The sequence below is a fragment of the Neolamprologus multifasciatus genome, chromosome 20 (genome assembly GCF_963576455.1).
Source record: "Neolamprologus multifasciatus chromosome 20, fNeoMul1.2, whole genome shotgun sequence".
Lineage (NCBI taxonomy): Eukaryota > Metazoa > Chordata > Actinopteri > Cichliformes > Cichlidae > Neolamprologus > Neolamprologus multifasciatus.
This window is the reverse complement of record NC_140458.1, coordinates 17,201,199-17,218,962: the sequence shown is the minus strand read 5'-3', so window position 1 is coordinate 17,218,962 and position 17,764 is coordinate 17,201,199. Positions and strand designations below refer to the sequence as shown.

At 41.9% G+C, this 17,764-nt stretch overlaps 2 protein-coding genes across 3 annotated transcripts in view; one reads left to right on the top strand and one right to left on the bottom strand.

The window, feature by feature from the left end:
• Positions 1-1,305: 1,305 nt before the first annotated feature.
• Positions 1,306-16,061, top strand: LOC146494734 (solute carrier family 2, facilitated glucose transporter member 1-like). Its single transcript, XM_085146732.1, has 10 exons — positions 1,306-1,490; positions 3,901-3,993; positions 6,888-7,048; positions 7,174-7,414; positions 8,853-9,015; positions 9,370-9,557; positions 9,928-10,032; positions 14,128-14,229; positions 14,622-14,825; positions 15,341-16,061. Exons 1-10 carry the CDS (start codon positions 1,473-1,475, stop codon positions 15,545-15,547), a joined length of 1,482 nt encoding a protein of 493 aa, XP_085002858.1. The 5' UTR covers positions 1,306-1,472; the 3' UTR covers positions 15,548-16,061.
• The window catches only part of mthfr (methylenetetrahydrofolate reductase (NAD(P)H)), a 34,787-nt gene continuing 32,092 nt past the window's right edge, over positions 15,070-17,764 (bottom strand). For both annotated transcript variants that reach the window (XM_085146727.1, XM_085146728.1), the window contains exon 13: positions 15,070-17,482. The gene's annotated coding sequence lies outside the window, so the exon portion shown is untranslated. The remainder of the gene's footprint in view (positions 17,483-17,764) is intronic.

Sequence of the window (17,764 nt, the reverse complement as noted above, 5' to 3'; positions counted from 1 at the left end):
ATGTTAGCGGGAACAAACATCTCCAAAAATGTTGGAGCAGTTTTACACATGGACTCTATCTTGTTAGACTGACTAGAAGATTAGATCATTAACTTCTAGACTAGAAAATATTCATTAATATTAATTAATAATTAATGAAATGTTTAATAATAAAATTAACTTATATTTATTTAATAATTTATATATACTTTAATTGATGCCACATTTAATTAATACTTCATGATGTATTTATTTAATTCATTTTGGCACTCATGGCCCTCTGTATATGTCAGCCTGGCTAAAGCTCTGAAAACAAAGCCGGGGTTATTCCCATCTTATCTTTTTCAAGATATGTATTTATGAGTTACATCAGGGAGTCAAGTACATGTGATTTGTGGATTTCTTTGTCAGTATCCAGATGTATGTAACACTAATAACACAACAGCCGACCTCTGTGAGAGCAGAGTTGAGGTGGCTGCTCTGCACTGTGTTGGCACATGAAGAAGATAACACTGGAGGGATTACATCCATACACTCAGTTACAGCACTTTCAAAAAGACATCTCCTATAATGTATTCCTCACTGCTGTGTAATTCATTATTGTAAATGTAAAGTTATTAAGAAATGATTATACAAAAGATGGTTTTCAGGAAACACTGTTAAATATTCAGTTTCTATCAGAACGAGAGCCAGAGTGTGATCTGAGAGGTGGGTGGGCTAATTTACACTTTGAGAGAGGCCAAGTGAGTCACAGTATGTTCAACACTGAGGCTGTCATTTTCATTTTATCTGAACTGTTCACTAAATTAGATAAAAGACAGATGGAAGAGTAAAAGAGTTCCTCTGTGTCCACTGTGAGTGTCCATCACTGAACAGCGCGGCGGCTGACCACACCTGCTGTCTGCCACTTACAGTGTAGTTTTGACCTCAATAGGTCACTTGACAGGGTGAGGCAAGGTCTCACAGTGTTTTCACCTGAAACCTCAGGTGATCATTACAGACGCCTTTTTCACTCCTTGGCTCAAGTGACGAGGCTCATGATTAATAGTGAGCCAACAATCCTCTTAAGAGACAACCCCCACTAGGGTTTTTTTTTAAAATGTAATTTGTATTTACATTTTTAAATCATCTATAAGAAGATGTACATTGAAAAAAAAAAAGTGTGAACAATTTCATATTTCAACTTATTAAATGCATCTAAGACTAAATCAGTCAGTGAATGTATTACAGCTCTGAGACTTCAGCCCTAGGATGTCAACATCATGATAGTGCTGCTTTGCTGGGACCTCAGCAGCTCATTAAGATCCACTTAGTGCTGACGTCACTAAGCTGCTTACTGCTGCAGGTGAATGGAGAAAGGAACTGAAAAAGATTTGTTTACACTGATGTAGGACTCAAGTCTAGCAGGCAACATCATGAGCACTATTTTATTGTAGATAGTAAATTACCTGACTGATTACTGACAATCCGGATTTTGGATTTTGTGGGCTGCCATGGAGTGCAGTGGCAAGGTAACTGCTGCTTGATTCATATAGGATGAAGATTTTGTTTGTTGAAAAAATAAATAGGTCAGGAATACAATTAAAAAGCTCCAGTGTTTAATCCATTATGTGGCAGCACGTTTTCACAGCAGACATCATGTCATAGTGAGTGACACAATAACTTCAGATACAAAAATTAGGATGTTTTAATGGTGTGTTTGACCTAAATTCAGCAGCAGTCAGGACTTCTACTCCTTTTCTTACAGCTGTAAGCAGTGCTTCCATTTTCTTATTACAATGTGAGATAGTAGCAACAGAAGATAATTTTAGTCTTTGTCTTACAAATGTTTTGCATAAACACTGTTTTACAACAAGTGATTCAAAATTTATGTAAAATAATAAAGTTTGATCAGTCTTAAACTATCAGTAAAGAAGTAAAATTGATGCATTAATATGTGGATTAGTAGTTTTTTAAGATGGCCTGCGTTTAAGTATTTAAGCACTTTTATACAGCATGCCATATGCAATTTTGTGTAAAGTTGTGTTACACATCATAGGACCTGTGTACATTCGTACTGTATATGCTGATGTAATTGACTGTACAGCAGAAGCAGCACTCCTGACATGACAGGGATTAGACTTTAATTTTATTACAGGCTTAGCTATAATAATAGTTAGTTTAGAAGCTATAGGATTGCAAATGAAAGAGCAAGCACACAAATACATATAAACTATATAAAATAAACTTTATTATAATTACTATTATTATTAATTTCTTTCCTTCACCCTGTCACATACACAATGATACAATGCTTTCATCTACACTGATAACACTTTGAAAACAAGTCAAGAAACAGAGGATGTCATATTGTTAAATGGAAGGTAAAAGTATCAGCCTACAGATGGATGAGATCAGAGAAAAACAAATCAAAGTGAAAAGAACAGGGCACCAGTGGTGGACCTGCCAGTTCAGGTATTCTGTGTCAAATGCCAGCTGGGCTGCATGGTACCAGGCAGTGGGCACAGGGCCCATTATAGGATGTCGAGCCCACAGACCACCCACATGAAGTCACTAGTTGGTGGGAGACATTACTGGCCTTCTGGTGGTCATTTTGTAGGACTATGGCAGCCAGCACTCACCCAGTTCCTGCTTGCAAAAAGAGGCAGATACCAGTACTGCTGATGGGTTTTTACCTTCAATGAACATGTCCAGCTTCCCTGTATGCTCTTGAGTCTGTTCAGGGAGACACAGCAAACCTTGTTTGCCTTGTTTGTGCCATCCTGGAGGAGGTGAACTGCCTGTTCAACCTCTGTAGGGTCCAGGTATTGCCTCATGCTACCAGTGGTTGCACTGACCCTAGGCAAATGTAAAACTAATCAAAAATAGTCAGAAAATATGAAGAGGGACAGATGTATTCATATTTTGGGAGTTGTCTCAGTGCTGCCCCTCTAGTGCACCTGTTGTTAATTTCATTAACACCAAAGTAGCTGAACCTGATTAACAACCCCCTCTGCTACTTAACTAACCAGATCAATAGATATATTTACACATGCCAATTGATGCATCAGGGATCAATCCATCAACGATAAACAACCTGCATCCATCCATTCAAAGTTTACACAATATTTCAATTAGAACTACAGTGCAATTCTTCTGCATTTCTTCTTATAGTGCAAAATAACCTCTTTGTTCACCTAAAAAGTCTTGAAGCCATGTCTGAGTGTGTCAGCATCTAACTGCAATACTGCAGTCCTCCATGAAACACTTCTGTCACTCTGATGTGCTCACTGGGGTTTGATCAGCTCACTAAGTTTGTCCATTTTGTTAAATATACACCTCACATTCCTGATGATGCTTGCTGAAACAGCTCGATTGAATTCTCATCGTTTGCTATGAAGTTCCTGCAGGATTAAGATCCTCATTCTGGGTACCACAACAGTCAGAGCAATCAGCTGTTGCTGATTTCTGTTTCCAAGAGAGTAAGGGAAAACGAGTAGCAGCCTGGTAAAACCTGACTTAACCAGTCAAGGTAGTGCAGGTTTTCTTCTAAATGGAAGATTGATGCTTTGATCCCTGGCTCCTGGGCAATATACTGTACATGTTTCCACAATCCATCCATCAGTGAGTGTGTGAATCTTAGACAAAGCAAAGGCATATATTGAAAATGCTGTGCTGATGCATGAACGAGGTTTGCAGCTAAAGAAATAAAGTGCTACATAACTACAAAATATCAAAAGAAAATGTAACTTTTGCATGAATCAAAATGATCGAGAGAAATGAATGTTATCAAGTGATAAAGTTATTAGAATAAAAAATAGAACTCCAAATTTGATCTTTTTACCCACACACAGTTTTAGGAGGGTTGTAACATGATTAAAAAGGGATTTTTCCTCTTCCAGCAGTAATTATCAATCTTCTCTTTCTGTCTTATAACAATAGGTGACGCCCCAGCTGATGATCACAGTAGGGACAGCTGTGATTGGCTCGCTTCAGTTTGGCTACAATACTGGCGTCATCAATGCTCCTCAAAATGTGAGAGTTTCATTGTCTGAATGAAGAATGTGAAGGAGGAAAAAATATACATATTTGAAAATGTGTGAGAACAAATGGAATTAGAATAGCGATACAGTAGTTAGTTTCACTGATGAAGATCAACTCTTTTTTTTTTCAGTTAAGGTTTTGAAGCTGAATCTATGTGGTATATTTACCGTTTTCACATGTATTAATTTATGTGGCTTAAACAGGCCCATCTCAAACAAACGTGTCAGTGTTAAATGCTGTTAACACATAGTGAAAAGTTCAGATGACTTAAAAGAACATTTTTATGAAATCACAATGCCAGTAGCACTCCACACGATGACTTCAACAGGGTTAGCAGTTGTCCTCTGAGACCCACCACCCTGCAAGTAGATAGCCAGTGGTCCAGCCTCTGCAACTCAGCTGCCTTTAAGCTGTGGCATATAATAGGCCCTGGCCTGCACAGAGAGACAAAATAACACCTCCACTATATAATTCATAGCACAAAACCCATCAATCCCAAATATATCAGGTTTCATCACATTACATACCTGCACAGAGAGACAAATTGACACAGCAGTGTTTGTAGTGTGGGTTATAAGTAGACCAGTGTATCAGTGCAATCAATTACACCTGCCTAATAGTCCAACCACATTACAGCCATTGGCTCACCAGAAATGTGACACACACACACACACACTCCCAACCCAGTGCAACTTTACACAATAATATGGAGATGAATTAATACAGGCACATTAGTTTACCATGTTACACTCTGGGTCCTTCCTGAATGACTGAACTTCTCACCTTATCTCTAACGCTGATTGCAGAAAACTAATTTTTACTGTGTGTATCTGCAATCCGATTCTATCGGTCATTACCCAGAGCTTGATGCCATCAGTGAGGGTAGGGACATAGAGTGACCGGTAAATTGACAGCTTTACTCAGCGCTCTTCATCTCAACAGACCAGTAAAGCACTCAAATCTGCTGTGGTGTGGAATCTCATTACCTCCCCCCTTACATGTGACCAAGAACCAGAAATACTTAAACTTCTCCACTTGAGCCAACAACTTCCCGACCCTGAGTGGGCATTCTACCCTTTTCCTGCTGAGAACCATGGAGTCACAGATCGGGCTTCTACCAAAGTAGAAGCCTTCGGCCACTTGGCTCCACCTACAAATTCTACCCATAAAAATTCTGAACAAAGTGGTGACAAAGACTCACTGTAAACAAGTCAGACTGAATTCAATCCCAGTCATAACACAAAACACAACAGTTGCCCCAAGGTGCTTCATATTGTAAGGTGAAGACCCTACAATAATACAGAGAAAACGGCAATGGTCAGTAAACCCACTTTGAGCAAGCACTTGGCAACAGTGGGAAGGAAAAACGCTCTTTAACAGGAAGAATTCTACAACTGTGCAAGAGAGGCAGATAATAAATATAACTAAGGATTAAATGAAGAAGAAGAAGTATTCCTTCCATACCACTGATTTTACTGATCCTCGGTTGAAGTCAGCGGTGCCCCACTCACACTATACAGTGTGAGTAGAGCACCCCTCCTGAGTTACCTGACATTTAGCCAGAACTGCTTTAACCTCCTAGAACCCTGCGTCCACATATTTGGACATCACATTTTGGGTTATTTAGACCAAAATACTCAATTTTGCCTGATATCCACTTGCGAGGACATTATACTGCCACTGTTCTATCGAAATTTTAAACAAATATCCTCATTTGTGGCTCTCATTTTTCTTAGAAACAAAAATCAGGTAAAAAAAAAAAAAAAAATCTAGTAATTCTTTGTTTTTACATTCATCGGGCCACAATATGCCCAAATATCAAAGAGAAATTAAAAATGCATGCTGTGGAAGAGTTTGGGTCTTAGGAGGTTAAGGCTGAAGAAAAATCATCTTTAAATTGTCACTGTGTCCCAGTGTTTGTGAGTTTCTTTGTATTTTGTTATTCATTTGTGTTCTTCATTTTAGCTTATCTAGCTAAATTCTGTCACACCTAGGTTACAGTTCATGGTTTATCAGGTTCCCCTTGTGGCTCACCCCTGTGTTTTAGTCTCCCTTATTGGTTAGTGTATCTAATCTGTCATGTCATGTCTGCGTCTTTTTATGGTTCCTGTTTTACTTTGAAGGGGTCTTGGGGTCCATGTTCATTGTTTTAGTTTCACTTCCAGTGTGGCATCATTAGGTTCATTCTTGTCAGCTGTTTTCCCATGTGCCTCCATTTCCCCTAATAACCTTATGTGTGTGTTTAAGTCCTCTGTGTTCCTTTGTTCTGTGTCTGTGTTCTGCATTACCTCCATCATGTCACAGTTCTCACAGTCATTATCTTGTTTCAGTCATAGTAAAAGTCATGGTTTTCCCAGTGTGTATTTAGATTTTCCCTCATTTTGTTTGTTGTGTTTTATGTTTGTGAGTTTCAACCCCAAAATAAAGGCTTGCTTTTTGCTCAAGTTTAGTTTTGGCTCCTCGTCTGCGTCTGCACCTAGTCCTCCTCACACACTCCACTCCGTGACATAAATGTAGCTACATACATGCGTATGAGGTATCATGTTCACCAAGTTAGAATGGTATCAGAAGGATAATGACTGACTGTATTACTCTTACATATGACCTGTTGATGAAAGTTCTGGAGAGAAAGTTAAAGACCACCCAAGTCATGAAGTCTGAAAGAGTTGGAAATATTAGACTCTGGAAATTAAATGACAACGCAGTGTATCCAATACTTGTCTTCGTATTTCACCCTGAGCATAAAGTATTAAATCACTAAGGGTCACTAAGCAAAAGTTGGGATTAAAGTGCTGTTGTGTACATAAGAGCTACTTCACTTTACTTTAATCTGTCTTTATGTGTCTTACAATAAGACTGTTACTGCGTACTGTTTTATGTTTTAGATCATTGAGAGCTTCTACAATGAGACATGGAGCAGCAGGTTTTCAGAGCCCATCCCTCAGACCACTCTAACAGCTCTGTGGTCTCTCTCTGTGGCCATCTTCTCTGTGGGAGGGATGTTTGGCTCCTTTTCTGTCGGTCTCTTTGTTAACCGCTTTGGCAGGTATGACTCTCTCCGTTGCTAACAAGATCTATATACATCCATTTTTTTTTTTTATTACATTTAAAAATTACTTTTTTTTAAAGTTTTCTTATTAAAGAGCATTTATGGTAAATTATTTTTTAAAGGAGGAACTCCATGCTCATGGCCAATGTGCTTGCATTCATTTCTGCAATATTTATGGGATTCTCCAAATTGGCTGCTTCCTTTGAGATGCTCATTATTGGACGTTTAATTGTGGGTCTCTATTCTGGCCTGTCCACTGGTTTTGTGCCCATGTACATTGAGGAAATCTCACCCACATCTCTCCGGGGAGCATTAGGAACGCTGCATCAGCTTGGTGTAGTGATCGGCATTCTCATGGCACAGGTGAGAGCCTTACATTTTTAACCACAAATACTCCCACCATTTACCAGTTTGAGTAACAGTTGATTAATAAGATTGCGTATAATCACTTTCATAAGTTCCTAGATAATGACATATGTTTTGTGATTTTTGCCTCTGTACACTCTGCACACCACCACAGGAGAGTCCAGTGTTACAGGGCTATACTCTGCTCACATTCAGCCAAATGCTGTAAAAATATTCATTATCCACGTGCATTGTTTCACAGTGTAGACCGCAAATGCCACCCAAGTGTTATTCAAGGCAAAGAAACTGTATTCGCTATGACCAAGAGAGTCACCTGATTTCAATCCAATAGATTGTGCTTTTCAGTTAATGAAGACAAAATGAAGGCACAGATGCCAACAAACAAGGCAGCTGCAGTGAAGGCCTGGCAACGCATTGACAATACTGCAGTTTCTACAGTATAAGACACAACTATACTGTAGATAATTTTAGTAACTTCCAGGTAAACAGTAGAACAGCACCACCAAGGCTGGAGATGGGACAATACTGGAAGAGCATATGGGAGAAGGACGTAACACATAGCAGCAATGCTCAGTGGCTAGTGGATCTAAGAGCAAACCACAGCAACCTCCCTGAACAGGGTCCAGTGACCATCACAGTGGCAGACATCCAAGAAAGGATCTCCAATATGAAGACTTGGACAGCACCAGGCCCCAACATAGTTTACACCTACTGGCTGAAGAAGCTGACTGCACTCCACAAGCGTCTGGCAGCACAAATGAACCAGCTGCTAGTGGATGAGAGACACCCAGAATGGCTAACCGAAGGCCGGACAGTCCTGATTAGGGATGGGTATCGTTTAGGTTTTATCCGATACTGGTGCCAAACCGGTACTTTTGAAACGGTGCCGGTGCTTAAACGGTGCTCAAACCGGTGCTTAAAGAATGGAAAACACAAAATTGGTCCAAAAACCTCTCATGTTTAGCTGTTTTTTTTGTAAAAAGATAACAATGTTAGCCTTTTCTGGGAAAAAAAGCACCGAAATAAAGAACCGAAATGTGCGCTGCTTTTCGGTCTGGTTACTACCGTTTATGTCAGAACTGGTGCCATCATGGCACCGGACACCGGTACCCATCCCTAGTCCTGATCCTCAAATACCCCCAGAAGAAACTGGTCCCATCCAATCCAGGAACAACACTGGAGAGCTCTATCCAGAAGAGCGCAGACCCAGAAACAGCTAAGATACTGTGCAGGACCCTCAAGCTCCCCGGCCTCTCGTAGAGGACCCGTGCTTAAAGGATAGACCGGCCACAGGGGCGAGAGGGGAATTAAATTTTTAAAAAATATATAAATGCTGACACTTCAAGCATTTGATGTTGTTACTAATTTACTGTTGTGCATATTCCAAGTCTGAAAGGGGCTTTCAAATAAGGAGTGTATTGTATACATTGTTTAGATTTTTGGGCTTGAATCCATCATGGGGAATGCATCCCTATGGCCCCTCCTACTGGGTTTTACTCTGCTACCATCTGTGCTGCAATGTGTCCTGTTGCCTCTCTGTCCTGAGAGCCCCCGATACCTCCTCATCAACTGCAACGAGGAGAACAAAGCCCGCAGCGGTAAGATGAACACACTGTCATGAGAGATGAAGAAAAAAATCAAATGCAATCAGACAGGAACATTTGGGGATTATAGATTACAGTACAAAGAGGCAGGCATGTTCTCAAATGTCCTGACTCCCAATGTCTAAAACTAAAAATTGCTGTTCATTAGAATAAACACAGAAGAATACACACATAGACACATTCATATTCAGACACTCAAATACACAATAGAGACTCATTGTAAACAACACCTATATCTGAAGTTACACAAATAAATCTTCTTTTATCCACACAATTTCTGCCAAAACCATCTAATATATTGCTAGACAGTTGTAACATAATAACATAGATATAACTACTGTCTTCCAGTCCTAATTAAACTACGGGGTACTGATGAGGTGAGTGAGGAAATGGAGGAGATGAAGGAGGAGAGCCAGCAGATGATGAAGGAAAAGAAGGTGACCATCCCTGAACTTTTCCGCTCCCCCGTGTACCGCCAGCCCATCTTTGTTGCCATCATGCTGCAGCTGTCACAGCAACTGTCTGGTATCAATGCTGTAAGTCAAATGAGCAAAAGAGAACTTGTGCATTCTATTGTAGTGAATGCCATAGAGTATAAAACAAAGGGTATAAGATAGACAATAAAATGTTTTACATTTCTTAAGCTACATAGATTACAAATGACCTAAACAATAACTTTAACGACCATTAAGTAATGAGATCCTATTTAGTAACATGAACTACTGCGCTACTACTGTACTACTACTACTACTACTAAAATGATTAGTCATAACTCATGTTCTTGAAATCATTATTCATTAACAGTGCATTCGAGTTGAAGTGCAAGGTGTAGAGAAGAAATTCATGCACAGAAAGATATAAAGTGCAAGCATCGCACCTGTGTCTTGTGTCTGTCATCTTCTGTAGGTGTTTTACTACTCAACTATGATCTTTGAGCGAGCAGGCGTGTCCCAGCCTGTCTATGCAACTATCGGCACAGGAGTGGTCAACACTGCATTCACAGTTGTTTCTGTAAGTTGCAAAAGAACAAGTTGAAACAAAAGATAAGCTCTATGTATATATACATATATATATCCTATATATATCCTAGGAACAGCTAAAATACTGCACAAGCTCCCAGGCCTCTGGTAGAGGACCCAGGCCTTAAAGATAGACTGCCTACAGGGACGAGAGGGGAATTTTATATTTCAGAATGAGAGAATCTCGGTTGGAGGGTAGGCGGCTAACAGAGGTGTGCAACAGTATCATTAGAGACAGGTCCTGTTTGAATAAGATACATAATGTACATAACTGAGGATCTATAAACTGCCAAACAAAATACCAGAGAATCTGAGGTCAAAAGAATAAATAGCCTGTTCTCCAAAGACCTATCCAGGCTACAGTCCCAGCTGCATGGGAACAATAGTACAAGAGCAGACCCATGAAGAGCTAATACTGAGCAATGTTGGAAAAACACACAGGAGGAAGGAATTCTCGTGGAAGACCTAAACCAATACCAGGTGGATAGCTGGGAAAAATGATTAAGGAAGCGAAAAGATTTTGGTATACCGCGGTGTTCTTTTTAGCCTCCAGAGCTGTAAACTGGCTACATTTATTAAATGTATCATTTATACTAAGGAAGGCTGAGTACCTAAACATGTAACACACTGAGCAGGAAAGTGCAGCTAGCTAGTTGGTTATGAACTAAGCTAAGCTGACAAATCCCTAAAGTCACAGTGAATGAATACTGTGAATTTTAATTAGATTCAGCAGAGAGTGTGCTTTGAATAAGGCACATGAAGATTAAACTATAATAATAATAATAATACATTTTATTTAAAGGCGCCATCCTCCTGCAAGTCCACCACCTGCAGGAGGCGCCATAGGGGTCGGGTGCATTGTGTGGTGGGCGGCGGCCAGGAGTGGAGGCCCTGGTGGACTGATCCAAGACTGGCATTTGGGACATGGAATGTCACCTCTCTGGTGGGGACGGAGCCTGAGTTAGTGCGTGAGGTTGAGAGTTCCTGGCTATATATAGTCGGGCTCACCTCAGCGCATGGCTTGGGTTCTGGAACCAGTCTCCTGGAGAGTGGCTGGACTCTGTCTCAGTCTGGAGTTGCCCCTGGTGAGAGGTGGCGGGCTGGAGTGGGTATTTTAATATCTTCTTGGCTTACTGCCTGTATGTTGGGGTTCCTCCTGGTGGATGAGAGGGTTTGTTCCCTGCAGCTTTGGGTTGGGAACAGGCCCTGACTGTCATCTGCGCTTATGCGCCGAGTGGCAGCTCAGAGTACCCAGCCTTTTTAGAATCCCTGGGTGGGGTGCTGGAAGATGCTCCGCCTGTTGTCCTAATGGGGGACTTCAATGCTCGCGTGGGTAACGACAGCGAGACCTGGAGGGGTGTGATCTGAACCCAAGTGATGTTTTGTTATTGCACTTCTGTGCAAACCACAGTTTGGCCATAACGAACACCATGTTCGAACATAAGAGTGTCCAAAGTGCACGTGGCACCAGGACGCTCTAGGCTGCAGGTCGATGATCAATTTTGTAATCATATCACCAGAGCTGCGGCCATATGTTCTCGACACTCGGGTAAAGAGAGGGGCTGAGCTGTCAACTGAATACCACCTGGTGGTGAGTTGGATTAGACGGCGGGGGAGAACACTGGACAGACCCGGTGCACCTAAACGTATAGTGAGGGTGTGCTGGGAACGCCTAGCATACTGTGCTAACTGTGCTGTGGCCGCAAGGTGGTTGGTGCCTGTCGTGGTAATCCCCGAACCAAATGGTGGACACCAGAGGTGAAGGGAGCCACCAGGCTGAAGAAGGAGTCCTATCGGACTTGGCTAGCCCAATAGGACAAGCGGAATGTGGCTCCGGCAGTGGCTGAAGCAAATACTCAAGTGTGGGAGGAGTTTGAAGAGGCCATGGAAAAAGACTTTCAGACTGCCTCAAAGAGATTCTGGCAAACCGTCAGGCGACTCAGGAGGCGAAAGCGGTACTGCGTATAGTGCTGGTGGAGCGCTACTGACTTCGACTGCCAAAATTGTTGGGCGGTGGAAGGAATACTTCGAGGACCTCCTCAATCCCACTGACATGTCTTACGAGGAGGAAGCAGAGTCTGGGGATGAGGGGGATGACCTGCCAATTTTGGGGGGTGAGGTCACTGAAGCAGTTAAACAACTCCTTGGTGGCAGAGGCCCTGGTGTGCATGAGGTCCGCCCTGAGTTCCTGAAGGCTCTGTATGTTGTAGGGCTGTCCTGGCTGACACGCCTCTGCAATGTTGTGTGGAGATCAGGGGCGGTACCCCTGGACTGCAGACCGGGGTGGTGGTCCCCATTTTTAAGAAGGGGGACCAGAGGGTGTGTTCCAACTACATGGGGATCACACTCCTCAGCCTCCCTGGGAAAGTCTATGCCAGGTGTTGGAAAGGAGAGTCTGTCCGTTAGTCGAACCTCGGATACAAGAGGAACAACGCGGTTTTTGTCCTAGTAGCGGAATACTGGACCAGCTCTTTATCCTCTCGAGGATACTTGAGGGCGCACTGGAGTTTACCCAACCAATCTACATGTGTTTTGTGGACTTGGAGAAGGCATTCGACCATGTCTCTTGGTGTGTCCTGTGGGAGGTGTTGCGGGAGTAAGGGGTGTCTGGCCTATTGCTATGGGCCATTTGATCCCTATACAACCATTGCAAGACTTTGGTTTGCATAGCCGGCAATAAATTGGACTCCTTCCCGGGGGGTGGTGGGCTCCGCCAGGGCTGCCCTTTGTTACAGATTCTGTTCATAACTTTTATGGACAGGATTTCTAGGCACAGCCAAGTGGCGGAGGACTTTCACTTAGGTGGCTTGAGAATCTCATCTTTTCACAGATGATGTGGTTCTGTTGGCTTCATCGGGTGATGGTCTCCAGCTCACACTGGAACAGTTCGCAGCCTAGTGTGAAGCAGCACGAATGAGGATCAGCAACTCCAAGTCTGAGGCCATGGTTCTCAACTGGGACAAGTTCCTGCCCCAAATGAAGAAGTTTAATTATCTTGAGGTCTTATTCACAAGTGATGGGAGAAGGGAACTGGAGATCAACAGACGGATTGGTGCTGCGGCTGCAGTGATGCAGACGCTGTACCGGTTGTGGTGAAGAGAGAGCTGAGCGTAAAAGCAAAGCTCTCAATTTACCGGTTGATCTACGCCCCTACCCTCACCTATGGTCAGGAGCTGTGGGTAGTGACCAAAAGAATGATATTGCGGATACAAGCAGCGGAAATGGGCTTATTCTGAAGGGTGGCTGACTTCTCCCTTAGGGATAGGGTGAGAAGTTCAGCCACCAGAGAGGGGCTCAGAGTAGAGCCGCTGCTCCTCCACATTGAAAGAAGCCAGTTGAGGTAGTTCGGGCATCTGACAAGGATGCCTCCTGGGCGCCTCCTGGGTGCGGTGTTCCAGGCATGGACATCGGCTGGCCAGGGAACACCTTAGTGTTCCCCCGGACAAGCTAGAGGAGGTGCCTGGGGTTGAGGGAGGTCTGGGCTTCTCTACTTAGGCTGCTGCCCCGCGACCCAGCCCCGGATAAGTGGAAGAAGATTAATCAATGGATGGATAGATGGATAATATGAAATAAGATGTTATCTAAAAGTTTCAATGAAATGGGCTACACAGATAAACAACACAAAACACCACTGTGCATTGCAACAGGAACAGGAAGTGACACTGTGTCGCAGAGAGAGCCAACACCAAGTGAAACTACCCAATGAATAAGAGAAAGGAAATCTGATTTTATTAAATGAAATATGGCATGGTTCACCACCACCTGCTCTGCTGCATAGAGACTAGCTCTGCTACCATCTTTGCCAGTGCCTGGACTGGCTGCGTGGGTTGTGGGTACATCATGTTGCACTGAGTTTTATGAGTTTTAAGTTTTATTCCATATATTTTGGGGGATTTTTTAAGTACTGTTGAACTTTAACAGTAGATGATTATATATTACTGTTTTTATTATGGTTTCCTTTGGGCATTTTAAATATTCATTTTTTTTAATGGATTACAGTTATGATCCATTGATATTACCCCAACTGTGAATACTGGTATTATGTTTGGTTTATGTTGTCATTTTATAACATCTGTATGTCTTGTAGTTGTTTGTGGTGGAGCGTATGGGTAGGAGACCCCTTCACCTCATTGGTCTGATGGGAATGGCCGTTTCAGCAGTTTTTCTAACTGTGGCCATGGCATTGTTGGTAAGTGTTTGTGGTCACCATTACTGAAAGCAGGCCTTTTGAATAAAACGGTAGTTTGCAACAATGTTACTGTAGATCAGGGGTCCCCAATCCCAGTCCACAAGGGCCGGTGTCCCTGCAGGTTTTAGATGTGTCCTTGATCCATCACAGCTGATTTAAATGGCTAAATGACCTCCTCAACATGTCTTGAAGTTCTCCAGAGGCCTGGTAATTAACTAACCATGTGATTCAGGTGTGTTGACCCAGGGTGAGATCTAAAACCTGCAGGGACACCGGCCCTCGTGGACTGGGATTGGGGACCCCTGCTGTAGATCAAGAGTAATAAAAATCTGACCATGTAAAAAAAATAGACCATGAAACTGATGATTTTCTGTGATATGCTTTGCTTTAAGGACCAGCTAAAGTGGATGTCTTACATTAGCATTGTGGCCATCTTCAGTTTTGTAGCCTTTTTTGAAATTGGCCCTGGCCCCATCCCATGGTTTATTGTGGCTGAACTCTTCAGCCAAGGGCCCCGTCCTGCTGCCATTGCAGTTGCTGGTTTCTCCAATTGGTCTGCCAACTTCTTAGTGGGAATGTGCTTCCAGTACATTGAGGTAAGACAGCTTTTATTTAAAATTTTGTTTGTTTGTTTTGGGGCTCCTATTTTCAGTTGTACAACTCATACAGTGCTTTTGCTCCATGGATTAGACAACAACAGACTCTCAGTTGGCTACAGACATAATCCGGTGAACATAAAAACTTTGTAAATATGCACTCTAACACCAGAAGATCCAATCAGAATTCATAATTCAGTTTGAATTGACTGCCCTTAAAAAACAAAGAGCCAATTTTTAAAAAAAAATAAATTTGGTATTCAAGCAATACACTCTCAGCACCAGTCTAGAAAAGTCCAGTTCTGTGAGTGTCTTGTGGACCATTGTATTTCAATTTCTATAGCTCCAATTCACACACACACACACACACACACACACACACACACACACACACACACACACACACACACATATATATATATATATATATATATATATATATTATACATATGTAATGTAATTATTAGTTTGTTGTCTGCAACAACAACAGAAATGAGCCTTTCCCTTTAATCCAGCAACTCTGTGGCCCCTACGTCTTCATCATCTTCACCATCTTGCTGCTCGGCTTCTTCGTCTTCACCTACTTCAAGGTTCCAGAAACTAAGGGCTGCACTTTTGATGAGATTGCAGCGGGCTTCCGCCAGACAGCAGGTCAGGGATCTGACAAGTACTCAGCCCCGGAAGAATTCAACACCCTGAGGGGGGATGACCCTGATCTTTGAAAGTTTGTTCATGTAGGGAACACTGTTGTCCATGTTTTAGATATTTCATCCATTAATGTTAGAGCCAGTAATCCACAGTGTAAGGGCTTTCACACAGAGTTACCATGGGCCTGATCTGTAGCATAGCAAACTGCTGGTCACTGGTAAAAATGACATCCCAGTAGGCATTCAAAATGAACCAAGTGTCATTTTGTAACAGAAAAAAGCCGGGTTAAGTATATGGAATCACTATATAGAATCCTCTCCTTATTTATTACAGGAAATAGAGTTTTGAACCGTATTTTTTTTTTTTTTGCCCACACGTCTCTTTCAGTTTTGGAGTTAATGATATAAAACATTAGATGGATTGTTTCATGTTTGATAGGTGACAGAAAATCTTGGTTGTGTGCTTTTTTTTATATACATTTGATTTTGTTTAATAATTAAGACTTTAGTCAAACGTAATATGTTAGAACTACAAATGTGTTTACATGTGTGTCAAACAGAGAAAATGAAACTTAACAAAGTTTAATAATTGATTTTTTTTTTTTTGTCTTTCTGAGTTATTAAACTAATACCTATAAAATGGCACTGGATGTGATGTGACATACATGAAGCTTGACTTTGCTCCTGCATTATGTGGTCTCACTGCAAATGCATGTTAGTGTTTCGTCTCCCTGTACGCTCCCGATTTTCCCACTCTGCCTGCAGAATATCTTTGGAGAGTCTCCAATGCTTTGAAATGTTTTCCTTCAATTCAAGTAAAAAGCATAGATGAAGAATCTTGTTGAAAACAAGTTATTCTTCTTAGCCTGTGGTTTATATTGAAAAATGGATTTTAACCTCAACTATAATCTCTGTGAAACCTAACCAATTATTTTGGTGCCTAAATCTAACCACACACATGTTGTTCAGCTCCATGATGACAAAGCTCTAACTATCCCAAACATTAATACTTTAATTAAACATTCAAAAAATAGAAGTGCTAGATCTCCATCACTCATTTTTCAATTCAGTCTTATTCATACAGTGCCAAATCACAGCAACAGTGATCTCAAGCCATTTTGTATACTAAGGTAAAGACCCTATATTAATACAGCCAGATGGCCACCTCTGTGCAAGCACCTTTGCAATAGTGGAAAGAAAATCTTCCTTTAAACTAGAAGAAACCTTCAGCTGAACCAGGGTTCAGGGACAGGGTGTCTGTCTCCCGAATCCAAACTGGAAGCTCGTTCCACAGAAGAGGGGGCTGAAAGCTTAAGATTAAGACTCTGCTTCCCATTCTGCTTTCAAATATTTAAATAATATCATTAAATATACCGATACTAACGTTACAGGACCAAAACTTGTGTTTCAGTTTCTCTCCTCTATGTTAAGTACATTGCTCCCTTTATTTAGAGAATAGACATAACAGTGAAAACACCACTATTCTCATGCTAACACACATTGCTGCTCCCTCTCACAGCAGCACTGCACAGACATGTTGGACACACTGAGTGTGAAAGTCAAGCATGCTGTAGAGGTATTTTACAGTTGTCAGAGAAAACACTGCAAACATCAATGCATGTGGGAAGGAAACTATTTACTGAGACCTAATTAATCTACATAAACACATTAAAGACCATCACAAAGACATCTTTTTCAGCAACAATATCTTACCCATATCGTATATTTAGACATTCAAATAATATATTTGGCCCACTTAAATGTGTTTATTTTATTATAAGTGAACAAATAGACTGCCTGAATATAGGCCTTTTGTGTTAACCAAGGTCAAGTCACTGTCATTTATATAACATTACGTGTATAATTACATGGTTCACATGCTGCTTCAAGGCAGAGCTGAGCTCTCTGGAGCTGCACGGCTCCCCCTGCTGGTCCTTAGAGCAACTAGGGGCGGGGGGCCAACCACAGCAGACGTAGGACATGATGGGACCTGTAGTTCTTTTGATGGGCCTGGACACAGCAGCTGTGTCCCATTTCAGGCGCTGTGTCCCATTTCAGGGTCTGCACGCTTGAAGTACGCATTTTAAGTGCGGTTACGTCACCGCCACGCGACGACGGCTGTCCCAATTCGAAGTGTACTTCAAATGCATACTCCAAATGCGCCGTCGATTTCCCCAAATATCAAGCGTGGTCCGATGCACGCTTCGTGGTCCCATATATCCCACAATTCATAGCGCGGTGGTGGGTGTGGATAATTTTGCCACAAAATACGGCAGAAGGGAGCGGCCAAGA

Bases quoted from the DNA above. Each gene is read 5' to 3' on its own strand.
- LOC146494734 (XM_085146732.1), top strand. The intron at 7,049-7,173 runs GTATGACTCTCT...TATTTTTTAAAG, and splicing joins TTTGTTAACCGCTTTGGCAG to GAGGAACTCCATGCTCATGG. The intron at 9,558-9,927 runs GTAAGTCAAATG...CATCTTCTGTAG, and splicing joins AACTGTCTGGTATCAATGCT to GTGTTTTACTACTCAACTAT.